At 51.6% G+C, this 13,471-nt stretch overlaps 1 protein-coding gene across 2 annotated transcripts in view; it reads right to left on the bottom strand.

The window, feature by feature from the left end:
- Positions 1–13,471, bottom strand: part of LOC142829356 (uncharacterized) — an 82,417-nt gene that overhangs the window by 41,387 nt on the left and 27,559 nt on the right. Inside the window, exons 5-7 of one of the 2 annotated variants that reach the window (XM_075928918.1) lie at positions 5,862–6,104; positions 3,326–3,517; positions 2,102–2,263 (exon numbers count right to left, since the gene is read on the bottom strand). In XM_075928918.1, the coding sequence (XP_075785033.1) occupies positions 2,102–2,263; positions 3,326–3,517; positions 5,862–6,104 (597 nt within the window). The remainder of the gene's footprint in view (positions 1–2,101; positions 2,264–3,325; positions 3,518–5,861; positions 6,105–13,471) is intronic. The other variant, XM_075928919.1, reaches the window with a different exon arrangement.

Consider the following 13,471-nt stretch of genomic DNA (forward strand, 5'->3'; position numbering starts at 1 on the left):
CTCCCTCTTTCACAGCCATCAAGGAAGAAAGGGTATCACAGCTGTCCTGTCAGACTGTTCTATGGGAGCAAACAGAAGATGTAGATACAAAGGAAAGCCTTTCATCTTTGAAGTGCTGGCATTCTAAGGTCCCCAGGGCTATTCTGGGCTGCCCTCAGAGACTTTTAGGAAACCAGTGGATTAGTGCATCTCTGCCGGTATTTGGAATAAGACTGTGACTCACCTGCACATATATTTTACCTGCTTTCACATTTCAATAACTCTCATTTCACAGCTAATAAGCCTTTAGCTCCGTGATCACCAACCATTCATGAGGGCATGACCAGTCAATCACTAGACAGTGTTCCTAGCCCCTCTTTAAACCCCCCAACAACAAAAAGCTCATGCTGGTGCTAAAGTTTCCAGCAAAAATTGAGGTAGCTCTAGCTTCCTGGGGGGAGAGGAGAGGGGAGTCCTGCAGCTCCATGCTAGATCCACACTTCCTGAGAAGCCGGATCTAGCATGGAACCTTGGGACTCCTCTCCTCCACCACCACACGCCGCAGGAAGGAAGGAAGGCAGCACAGGGAAGGAGGGAAAGACAAGAAAGAGCGCGCTCCTCCCCTGCCCACAACAGAGCATGGGTTTTCTTGTCTTCCCTTCCTTCCCTGCACTGCAGGATGGCAGGGGAGGTGGGTAGTTAAGATGGCAGCGGAGGATCCGGAGTGGCAGGATTTCTTAAAGGAGACACACATTCACTTCTTCCACTGCCTGCAGATCCTGCCCCAGAGATCCTTGTTCCTCAGCCAAGCTGCCCTTTTCCCCGTCCTGTGGCCTGACCCCCACCAGCACCCTTCTCCCTTGCCATTCACCCCCCGAACACTGCCCCATGCTCCACAAAGGCACCGTGCCTTTATAAATACCCTGCCCCAAGCAGACCTTTTCTCTAAAAAGCCACTTTACAGGCCAGTCGGGGATTTCCAGGGCCAAAGCACAATCTCCTCTCTACACCGTAAACACCTCTCCAGTGCCTCAGAGTCACACAGACTGTGACTGTAACTGTCACCAGCCCTTGCTTGGGGCACACCAGTGACAGGGATCTTTGCTGCTCCCCCACACTCAGACACACCCTGCTGGGACAGGGCCCAGTCTAGTCCTTTCTAACTAGTCACTTTCACCCGAAGGAATCCCAAAGCACTTTACAAGCGGTACAGAGACCCATCACCTCCCCTGCCAGAAATGCAGCTGCCTCTGGGGTGGAGCAGGCAAAGCACTGGCCATCACTGCACACAAGGCAGGAAATGGAGGAAGCAGCTTATAGCAACCGGGAACCAGGATGGGACTCTGCCTTGCATCCCGGGCTAGATCAGAGCACACAGAGCAGAGGCACCAACACAGCCTGGGAGCTGGATTGGGCCCCCTGATCCTTTCCTTCCACCCACTGCCACCCCTGTCAGCTTTGCAGGGACCCCGGCCACAGCTGAAGCAGCCGGAGAGAGTCAGAACTGGAGGAGCAGGGAGTGAGAGGGGAGCTCGGACCGGACTGAGCTCAGGCACCAGAGCCCCTTCTCCTCCTGCTGCTGCGCCACCATCTCAGCCAACATGCAGTGCTCAGTTCAGGCCGTGCGTCCCCTGTCCACCCAGGCCAGTCCTGTGGAAGCGGCTTCCTCTCTGCTCCCAGCCTCCCTTCTGAATCCAGCTCTCCAGCTCTCTGCTGGAATGAGGCTCCTCCTGCCTCATCGCTGCAGCATCCGGGTATCCCCTGTGACACCAGGAGCAGCAGAGAGGAGCTCACTGGGCCCATGGCGCCTCGGGCTCTTTTCCCAGTCCCTGCTGTGGCCAGGGAGAGTTACAGGTGCTGGGTGAGTCACAGGCCCCCTGCAGCTCCTGCCCCGGCCCTGCCCACCCTGTACGGCCGGTGTCCAGCCCCCCACACTGCAGTGACGGCCGAGGGATTAAAACGCAGGGAGCAGAGCTAGTGAGCCTGTCGGGAGGCACATAGGGTGCAGGGGGGGCAGTGGGAAGATATTTCCCAGTTATCTTCAGTGAGGCTTATGTCACCTTCAGCCTTTCAGCCTCGGCAGGACTGGTGTGACACGTGTCGCAGCCCCACAGCAGCTCACCTGAAAAAGGCTTCGAATGCTCAGCTGACATCAGCATCTGTGGCTCACTCATCGCACTCCAGTCTGGAAAAGTTTCCAGCCCAAGAAGCTGCTCCAGGACTGTGTCGACCGAGGAGGTGCGTTGAATCAGCTGTTCCCGGTGCCGCTCCACAAAATGTTCCCCTGCACAAGGACATGAAAACACCCCAATGAAGTGTTGGGGCAGGTGCCAGAGCCCTGAGCTGGGCTTGGGGCAAAGCTGCCCTGCCCCTGGGGCAGCTCCTGGACAACTCGGGAGTCACCCTCCCTCACCGAGGAGCAAGGGGACGTGCTGACATCTTGGCCGCTGTGCAGCCTGCTCCCTGCTCACCCCCTCAGTGCGGCTCTCAAAGGGTTAATCCCGCTGGGCGGTTGATAACTCACCTGTCGCTCCAGGGCTGGGGCTGGTGGGTGGTTCCTGTGCCCGGCTACTGGCACTTGCAGGGGAGAGCGAATGGGAGAGGGAGCAAGGGCTGACTGACTGGAACAGAGGAGATCTCAGAGCCAGGGGAGAGGGGCTGTATGGATGCATGGGTGGAGCAGCCTCCCTTCTTCCCCAGTCACTTGTAACCAGCTGCATTTCAAGGCCCTTTACAGGCTGTTGAGATGGTGGCAACTGCTGGCCCAGCACAGAAATGCAGCCTCTTCTAGGGTGGCCAGAGAGCAAGTGCGAATAATCAGCAAGGCGATGGAAGATGATAGGTGCCGATACAAAACCAAGTCTCAAAGACCAGTGCTGCCTCTATAAAAGAGCCATCTGGTCACGTTAACCAGACCTAAGCTGGATGCATTAACAACCTCCCAATACCACCGCACAGGGACTGAGGACAGGAAATAAAGGGGGCAGGTTTTACTTGTTGGGAAGTGAGGCAGGATCCCTTGATGGGTCAACAGTGATCCCTGATGTCCCTGCCTGAATCAGCCAAAGCCAGCAAATGGAGATGCTTATTGTATAGGGATTAGCAGAAGTGCCACTATTCTGTGAATAGGTGCATGGCTCCTAGTGAGGTAAAATAAGAGCTGCTCCTGGCAATGAATATCTCACAGGGGAGGTGCTTTCAGATCCGGTTCCTGTCTCAATGTGGCACTGACAGGAGATACAAATGATCCTAGAGAGGCGACCCAGGGACAGCTCTGGGACAGGCTTGGGCTGCTGCCCTTCGGGGCACTGGAGGTGGGGTATTTTTGTTGATTGCAGCTACCTACCTTCAAGCTTCTCAACAAAGGCGGAATTTGTTAGCCACAGTGCCCCATAGAGCTTGTCCTTGCGCTCCCGCTCCCAGCTCGGCGCCAGCTCATACAGCTTCTGCATTTTCTCCTCATCGGTTCTGCCAGTGCTGATGCTCTGATATTTCTCATCATTCAGCTGCTCTCGGTGCCGGTCCACAAAGTGTCCCCCTGAGAGACAATTTTTAAGCAAATTCAAATAGCTGATTTTAGTGTCCACAGGCCAGTGGGGGACGTGCAGGGAAAAGGCTCCACCCCCTCCCTGCCCTTTTCAAACTCTGCCAGGGTCCCTTGTCCCCCACGGTCACACAGAGATGCCCCTCTGCTCCCTGCAGTGCTGGGCTGTCACCAACCCCAGCCCCTGTACAAGGGCACGCGAGGGACAAGGCTCCTTTGGGCCCCACGTCCCCTTCACTCCCACCCAACCCACAGGGATGGGTACAGTCCAATTCTCTGTCACAAAACTTCCCTCTGGTGCCTGCCCCCCAAGGAATCCCCAAGCACTTCACATGCTGCAGAGATGAGGAGCCTGGCTGGGGGCAGGGAGGGACATGAACAGCTCTGCCCATCCCCACACAGCTGGCAGGCAAGGAAAGAGGCAGCAGTTTCTGGCAGCTGGGAATCAGCCTGGGACTCGCCATCGTGTTAGTCACAGGCACAGCAGAGATCTCAGAGCCGGGGATCAAAACAGAGCAGATCTATCACCCCCCCCCATCCTCGGTCCCTGCTGGCCTCATTTCGTAGCCAATGGGAGCCCCTCAACCAACTCCCACATTCAGTGTTAGACATGTCTTGTCACAGGCCAGTTCCTCAAGCCAAATCCACAGGGAAATCTTGGAATCACAATACATATGCAAATTCAATTCAATTAATTATGGACTGAATCAAGATATGGGGTGGTAGAACCTTTATCAATGAAGGTGCTAACTACTTTCTGAATGGTATCCTTCCTGCCTTATCCATCCACTGTCTTTGATCTTTATCTACTCAGGTTTAGCACCCTTTCTCCTGATACTTTATGCATAGAGGTAGGGGGGTGGGCAACAGAGCCTCTTCCCCCCCCCCACCCCTTTCCCTTCTCCTGTTTATTTTGAGTGTCCTTATCCTCTAATCATAACTCTGGTCATCTGAAGAAGTGGGCTGTGCCCACGAAAAATCATGATACCATCTATGGCTGTGTCTACACTGGCACCTTTTTCCGGAAATGCTTAAAACGGAACAGTTTTCCGTTATAACTATTTCCGGAAAAGGAGCGTCTACATTGGCAGGATGCTTTTCCAGAAAAGCCCTTTTTCTGGAAAAGCGTCCGTGGCCAATGTAGACGCGCTTTTCCGGAAAAAAGCCCCGATCGTCATTTTCGTGATCGGGACTTTTTTGCAGAAAAGACTACTGGGCTGTCTACACTGGCCCTTTTCCGGAACAGTTTTCCGGAAAAAGAACTTTTGCCTGAGCGGGAGCAACATAGTTTTTCTGGAAAAGCAGCTAATTTCTTACAGTAAATCGTCAGTGCTTTTCCGGAAATTCAAGGGGCCAGTGTAGACAGCTCGCAGCTTATTCCAGAAAAGCCTATATGTTTTGTTAGTTTATAGACACAGCCTATATGTTTTGTTAGTTTATAGACACAGCCTATATGTTTTGTTAGTTTATAAAGTGCTACCAGACCATTTGCTTACTGGTTTTTTTTCTGTAACAGACTAACTCGGCTCCCCCAAAACACCTGTCAGGAACGGCCCCGTTATTACTCAGCCCGGCCTTGAGTGCAGGGGACTGGATTAGTTGACATAGGAAGGTCCTTGCCAGTCCCACTCTCTCCGATTTCCCACCCTCCCGCCCTTAGGATCAAAACTCCCTTGTCTTCCCGCACCTGCTGCTTCTTCCCCCTGAGGAATCCCGACCTTGTGAGAGGCCTGAGCAGGGCTGGGGAGAAATGTTGCTCACCCAGCCAAGATAGAAGGAGCCCAGGAGTGCAGAGCCGGGTGGAGATACAGGCAACCCCCCCCCCGACACCACCCACCCCCACCCTCTCTGGGCAAACAGATGAGCTATGAAGTTTGGGCCTGGGCCAGACTTCGCCCTCTCCCACATTCTGGAGGGGGCAGAGTCTGACTGCAGGGTGCAAACACCCCAAGCCACATGAGAAGCCAAAAGAGCCCTGTGGGGCCCGATCCCCATCACAAGCGGGTGTGCAGAGCCCTAGGATGGGAACGGGAGCTGCCTGCAGAACAGCCCCAGCCCGCGGGACGTGTGCAGCCCGGCTCCGCACTGCACCAGGGGAGCCGGCTCTGTCTACAGCTCCCAGCTACTGAAACAGTCTCAGCCCTGAGGGCAAACGCCCGCCCCCGCCCCCCCCCCGCCCATTACACAGGAACGTGGGGCTGCTCAACCATCTATGCCCAGCTCGGTGCTGCCGTGAGGGGGCGGGACGAGCAGCCAGAGAGTTGGTCTAGAGCCCCCTGTGGGACGGGCTCAGGGAGATCCCCTTGGGCAGCAGATTTCCCCTTTGTCATTGATTTACCCTCCAGCTCTTCCACCAGGTCTCTGTTTGTTCTCCTCAGCGCCCGGTAGAGCTGGTCCTTGCACCACGTGTCCCAGCTCGGCACCAGCTCGTACAGCTTCCGCATCTTCTCCTGGCTGCTCTGCTCAGCTCTGAGCTGCTGGAATTGCTCCTCACTCAGCACACCCAGCCCAAAGCGATGGGTTTTACTCATGGCGACAGGCTGCTTCAGCTCTTGTTGGGTCAACTCGAGAGAACGTTTCCCTGAAAGTCATTAAAAATAAATCCTGAACTACTGTTTTGGGGAATCTAGTCCAGGGCAGTGGGTGAGTAGGTCAGGTGCTCCCAATATAACCCCCCCTAAAACTCCAACTCTGCTTCCCAGGGGCTGGGAAGACATGGTGGAGAGTCCCCCTTGAAGCACGGCCTCCTCCTCTTGTAATCCCTTCGTAGTGCTCATTAGGTCCAAACCATTCCTTGTCCCTCACCCTCCACTGTAGGCGCTGCCTCGAGGAATGTGGCAGGCAGCAGGGCCTACATGGGAGAAGGAAGCCCAGATGACACAGCGCTGCCTCCTTCTGGTGGTCACAGAGCAAACAGAGCTAGGAGCAAACAAACGCGCACACGCACACACATACTTTAAAGGGACCTTTCAGTAGCTGGGAAGCCCCCTGTGGCCCATGTTGCTGTGGACCCCCCATTCCAGCGTTCAGTGCAAACACGAGTCCTCTCTTTCCTGCTCCAGCCCCACCCTCCCCTTTTTCACTTGCTTTTGCTGCTGGTGTAGCTGGAGGCCTGAGCCGGGGTTGGTAAAACTGCCCCGCCCCAAGGGGGAGCTCCAGGATGACTCCTGCCTTGAGAAGTCACTGGCACCCCCAGCTCCTCAGCACACAGAGGGGCCTGCTGGGCACATTGTCTGTGCAGGGAGTGAGGGGCGTGAGGCCTTCGGTTGAGGAAGGGCTGTAGAAATGGGGCATGGGGGGAGAGTCGAGAAAGGTGAGTCGGTATGTGGTGGGTGGATGGAGGAAGTGCAGATGGAGACAGAGAGGTCTAGCTCAGGAGGGAGTTTGCAATGGATGGGAACGAAGGGCTGAGATTGAGGCAGGGATTAGTGAGGTGAGCAGTGAGAACCCGAAGTTGTGCTGAGATAATAAGTAATTTGTGCTTGGTGAATATCTGAGAAATAGAGAGAGATTGAAAAGCTGGGGAAGTAGAGAGAGAACCCAGCCCAGGGAAAGACAGGATATGGGGCATGAAGGGAGAGAGGTAGAAAGAGGGAAGAGACAGTTATTAATCTTATTGTAACTGTGGCACTTTAGAGACTAATGGATTTATTAGGGCTTAAGATTTTGTGGTTAAAACACACTTCATCAGATGAACTGGAGGATAAGTTACAGAGGCAGGGATACACATGCACACACGTATAACAAAAGAGATGAAGAAGTTACTCACTTTCGTGCAGCAAGGATCGTTCTTCTAGATGTATGCCCCATTGGGGGCTCCATTGTAGGTGCCAGGCTTATCCCAGCACCGCAAATCGGAGACTTTTAGTAGCCAGAGTCTGCCAGACTGCACATGCGCGGTTATCATCTCACGCCGTTCGCGCGCTCTGCCTCTTACGCACGGTCCAGTTCCTGCCAGTTCCTCTCACCACTCGGTGATCTGAAACGTGAAACTAGAAACGAGAGTCCAAGTGGGGAGGAGGGCGGGTCATGGAGCACCCACGGGAGAACACATCTGGAAGAACCATCGTTACTACACAAAAGTGAGTAACTTCTTCTTCTTTGAGTAGTGTCCCTGTGGGTGCTTCACTGCAAGTGACTATGTAGCAGTACTCAGATTGTCTGGACGGTTTGGCTCCAGAATTGAGGTTAATCATGAGGTGTGAGTATTGCTGAGGCTATTGCGGAGTCCACTGCTAGATGTTGTACAATGGCATAATGCAGAGGTGGGCAAATGGGCCTCCGTGGGTCCATCTGGCCCATGGAGGCCCTGCTGCTCCCCCGCTCCCAACCCAATTAGCGCCTGTGGGCGAGGGAGCATCCAAAGCCTTCTCTGCTTTGCTCCTGCCCTGCGAGCAGCATGCAGCACTTCCATGTCGTGATGCACTTGACTATGAGCCAAGCAATACATTTTCACTTTGCTGTATGTGGTGAATAGGTCCACTTGTAGGGACCCCCCATTGACCGAAGATGTGACGAAGGACCCCTGCATGGATCTCCCACTCATGATCGTGGCGAAAATGCCTGCTCAGCAAATCTGCAACAGCATTGCTGGCGCCAGGTAAGTAGGACGATATTAAGGTGGTGGTGTTTTGAATACACCAATTCCGTAATTGGACCCCTCTGCACAAAGTGACCAGGATAGTGGTCTGCCTTGGCGATTTATATAATACATCATTGAATGTTGTTGATATGTATATGGATTGACATACCAGATACATGGGTCCAAAAGTGCCTGCATGCGTAAAGGACTGCTCTGTGCTCAAGAAAATTTACATGAAAATTTTTCTCCCCTGTTGACCATTTTCCCTGTACTGTCATACAAGACATATGGGTAGCCCAGCAGATACGGGAAACATCTGTGGTTATCTGCTTCAGTGATTGGGGCCTATGGAATGGTACCCCTGCCATGAGGTTGTTCGGTTTGGTCCACCAGCGTAGAGATGTGCAAACCGGAAGTGGAGGAGCTATTATCTTGTGGATACTGTGCTTTGTTCGGATGTAAACTGTCGACAACCAGTGTTGAATGCAACAAAAGTGTAACTTTGGATGTTGAACCACTAAGGTGGTGGCCGCCATATGGCCCATTAGCTGCAGACAAGTTAGTGCCGAGACTGTAGGGGCATTTGCCAGAATAGCTATTAGATCTTGGATATGTTCGACAGGCAAGCACGCTCGTGCTGAAATGGAATTGAGGCGAGCCCCTATGAACTGCAGAGATTGAGTTGGTTCCACCATGGATTTATGTTTATTGATTATAAGACCTAAGGAGTTGAAAATCTGTCTGGCTATCGTAACCATCTGGCATGTCTCTTCGTACAACCAGCCTTTTAGGAGGCAATCATTGAGATAAGGGAATATCATGATACCACTGTGATGCAGATGCGCTGTCACTACTGCAAGAGTTTTGGAAAAAACCCTGGGAGCGGACACCAGACCAAATAGAAGAACTCGATATTGAAAGTGCTCATTGCCTACAACAAAATGAAGAGATCGCCTGTGCGCTGGATGAATGGCGATGTGGAAAGAAGTGTCCTGAAGGTCAAGGGCCTCAAACCAATCTCCGTTTTCTAATGATGGAATGATGGTGGTGAGTGTCACCATTTTGAACCGTTGCTTCTGGGTGTGGCAATTCAGCTTTCAAAGTTCGAGGATGCATCTCCAACCTGGCATTTATATGGAGGTGTATACATGCCTACCGTCCGGAGGTTGGTGTGGGAATCTTTCCCGGAGTGGAGGACCCAGTCCATTTTGTTGGCAAAGAGTTTCTGTTTTTCGAACGGGAGGTCCCCTACCTTGGATTGAAGCTCTTTTGGGACGCCCGCTGAGGCAAACCAGGAGGATCGCCTCATTGCGATTGCCATGGCCATGGAACAAGCTGCCATTTCTGCAATGTCCATAGCAATCTGTAACCCCAAGAATAGCCCTCTTGTACTACTGCTTTCAAGAGTGGTCGTTTGGAGTCTGGCAGGTATTGAAGAAGCTCTGTCAATTTGGTATAATTATCAAGATTATGATTTGAAAGCAGGGTCACATAGTTTGCAATGCACAGCAATAAAGTGGCCGATGAAGAGGAAGTTACTCACCTTAAGCAGTAATGACAGTTCTTCGAGATACGTGTCTCCATGGGTGCTCCACTGTAGTTGTCAGGCTCGTCCCGCACCGCAGATCAGAGAGTCGTCAGCAGTAGTCCAGCCGGACCGCGCATAAGCAACAGGCCTCTCATGCTGTTTGCGCCGAGTCTAAGCACAGGCCATCCGGCTCCCGCCAGTTCCTCCTAAGCAGAGAATATCTGAAAAACAAAAAAAGACTCCGAAGTGGGGAGGAGGGTGAATTGTGGAGCACCCACAGGGACACACACCTTGAAGAACTGTTGTTACTGTACAAGATGAGTAACTTCCTCGTCTTCTTCGAGTTGTGTCCCCATGGGTGCTCCACTGTAGGTGACTTCAGAGCAGTAGTCCAGTCTACGGAGGCAGAAATCGGAGCTATGACCTCTTTGCAGCGGACAAGACTGAAGAGGCAACTGCTGAGTCACGTATAAAAGTGTTGATGGCGTAATGTTTTGTGAATGTTAAGTTGGATGACCATGTAGCTGCATGGCAGATGTCAGGTAAGGGGACCCCTTTAAGAAAGCTGTGGAAGCTGCTCTGGTGGAATGTGCTCTAGGTGTGTGTGGAAGGGTTTTATTTTGCAATGAATAGCAGCATAGAATACAGGAGATGATAAGCTTTGTTATGTGTTGAACTGTTAAAGGCTGGCCTTTGGAGCATTCGGCAGTGCATAGTAGAAGGCATTGGGATTTATGGAAAGTTCATGTGCTGTCCAAGTAGAAAGCCAGTGCCTGGCGAACATTCAAAGTGTGTAGATGAGATTCCTGGATAGAGGAATGTGGTTTAGGGAAAAAGGTTGGGAGTACTACGGGCTCATTAACGTGAAAGTCGGAGTTCACCTTGGGTAAGAAATTCAGATGGGGACGTAGTATAACATCCTGGTTGGAGAACAACGTATATGGCAGTGTGGCCGAAAGGGCAGCCAATTCACCCACCCTGCATGCTGAAGTGAAGGTTGCGAGTTGAAGGTTGACTTTCTGGTGACCCATGCAAGTCGCAGGTCACCAGAGATTCAAAAGGGGGTCGCGTTAGCATGTCTAAAACTAGTTCCAAGTCCCATAAGACCAGGTGTTTCCTGTGCAGAGGGTTTAAATTTAAGAGACCCTTTAAAAAATTCTTAGTCATTGTGTGGGCGAATATTGAGTAACCCTCTATCGGGTGTCGAAAAGCAGAGATCGTCGCCAGATGAACTTTGATAGAGGACAACGTTAAACCCGAATGTTATAAATGTAGGGTGTAATCGAGGACGCACTGGATGGGAAGAGAAATGGGATCGAGATTATTGGCCGAGCACCAGGAGTGGAAACAGCACCATTTGTGCAGGTAGGTAGTTCATATAGAATCTCTTCTACTGTGCATCAGTACATGCTTGACATCCTGGGAACAGGAAATTTCTGTTTGTTGGAACCAACTAGGAGCCAGGCTGTGAGGTGCAGGCGGTGGATCTGTGGGTGGATCATGTTCCCTCGCTGCTGTGTCAAAAGATCGTGCTGCTTGGGTAAGTGGTATGGAGGGCATATGGACATCTGGAAGAGGAATGGGAGGCACATCTAGTGCAGCCAAAAAGCAGCTACGAGTATGACCATGGCGTTGTTTCTGGTTATTTTCTCCAAGACTTTGGGAATCAGAAGAATCAGAGGAAAAGCGAACAGCAGGTGATGACTCCAATCCAGTAGGAAGGCATCTCCGAGAGATTTAGGCCTGAGGCCCGCTCTGGAGCAGTAAGAGGGGCACTTCCCATTGTGATACGTTGTAAATAGATCTATAATGGGACGCTCCCATCGTCAGAAGTTGTGTTGTGTTCCCTTGGCGTTCAGTTCCCATTCATGTTGATGAATGAAATGCCGGCTGAGGTGTGTCGGCAATAATGTTGTCTTTGCCTGGGAGGTATGTCGCAATGATGAAAATATTGTGGTGAATACACCAATTCCATAAACTTGCTGCCTTTGCACAGAGGGACCATGAACGGGCTCCCCCTTGACAGCTGATGTAATAGACTGTTGTTGTCCGTGAGAATTTGAATAGAGCAACAGTGAATTTTGGGTAGAAAATGCTTGCAGGCATTGACTAGCGCCCTCAGCTCAAGGAAGTTGATACGCTGGAGAGATTCCTGAGCGGTCCATTAGCCTTGAACTTGGTAGCCTCTGAGGTGAGCTCCCCAACCCAGTAAAGATGCATCTGTTGTAATCGGAACAGTGGGTGTGGGCGATGGAAAGGAATGCCAGTGAGTATGTTGGTGGGGAAACTCCACCATGTTAAGGAGTCCGGTACTAGCGTGGGGACGGATATTGCTCTGTGAACATCGTGATTGCTTGGTTGATAAATGGAGGCTATTCAGTGTTGGAGGCATCTGAGGTGTAACCTTGCATGCTGCACCACGTATGTGGTGGCTGCCATGTGCCCCATGAATTACAAACAGGTAAGTATCAGAGTCTTGGGACTCATGGAAAGTATTTGTACAAAATCATGAATTACACAGAATCTGGTTAGTGGTAGATATGCCCTGGCTGTGGTGGAATCTAGACGTGCTCCGATGAACTCAAGGGATTGTTATGGGGTCATGGAAGATTTTGCAAGATTGATTACGAGACCAAGGGCCTCGAATAGAGCCTGTGTCATGTTGATAGAGTGTGATGCCTTGTCGAAAGAAGTTGCCTTGATTAGGCAATCGTCTAGATACGGGAATACTATAAAGCCATGACGACAAAGATAAGCTGCCACTACTGCTAATGTCTTCGAGAAACCCCTGGGTGCTGATGAAAAGCTGAAAGGGAGAACTCTGTACTGAAAATGTTCATCGCCTACAAGAAATCTGAGGAAACGTCTGTGGGCCGGATGTATAGTCACATGGAAGTAAGGGTCCTGCAAGTTGAGGGACATGAACGAATCCCTGGTATCAAGCACTGGGATGATGGAAGCTAATGTCACCATCCTGAATCTGTGCTTTCAAAGGTATCGACTGAGTCGTCAAAGGTCCAAGATCTGTCTCCACCCTCCTGATTTTTTCTGGGTAAGGAAATAATGAGAATAAAATCCCTTGCCCCGGAATTGTTCGGACACTCTCTCTACGGTGCCAGTTGAGAGTAGGTGAAGGACCTCTTTCTTTAAGAGAGCCTCATGAGAGGGGTCCCTGAAGAGGAATGGGGGCGGGAGGAGGTAGGGAGGCAAATGGAATTGCATAGCTGGATGTCACTAGCTTGCGGGCCCATCGGTCAGTTGTGATGGAGGACCACCGATGTTGATATGGCCTCAACAGATGATGAAACAGCTTGTGTGACTTGTGTGGATGGTAAGTTAAAGGGATGGTTTGCAGTCCCCCGACCAAGTCATCAAATGGACTGCCAGTTATTTTGTTGGTTAGGCACTCTGTTGTTTTGCGGGCATTGCTTTTGCTGTCGTTGCCTTGGTCATTGCTGGTCATACTGTCTGTATCGGGATGCAGCGTATGAGCAGGGTCTGTACCGGTAGTAAGGTGTGTATCGTTGACCTCAGCAAGATGGCGTATACATTCCAAGCATCCTGAGGGTTGTTCTGGAGTCCTTACCGGAATGGAGCATCTGATCAGTTTTCTCAGCAAATAACTTTGCCTGTCAAAAGGCAAGTCCTCCACTTTTGACTGCAGCTCTCTTTGCACTGCAGCCAGCAGGAGCCAAGATGCTCTACACATCACCACTGAAGTGGCGGTGGTTCATGCAGCCATGTCAGCGATGTCTATTGCTATCTGGAAGCGGTGTAACCCCCTTGTTCTACCAAATTTAAAATTTCATGCTTGCTGTCAAGCAGATGCTCCAATAGT

Source organism: Pelodiscus sinensis, chromosome 4 (assembly GCF_049634645.1).
Source record: "Pelodiscus sinensis isolate JC-2024 chromosome 4, ASM4963464v1, whole genome shotgun sequence".
Classification (NCBI taxonomy): Eukaryota; Metazoa; Chordata; order Testudines; family Trionychidae; genus Pelodiscus; species Pelodiscus sinensis.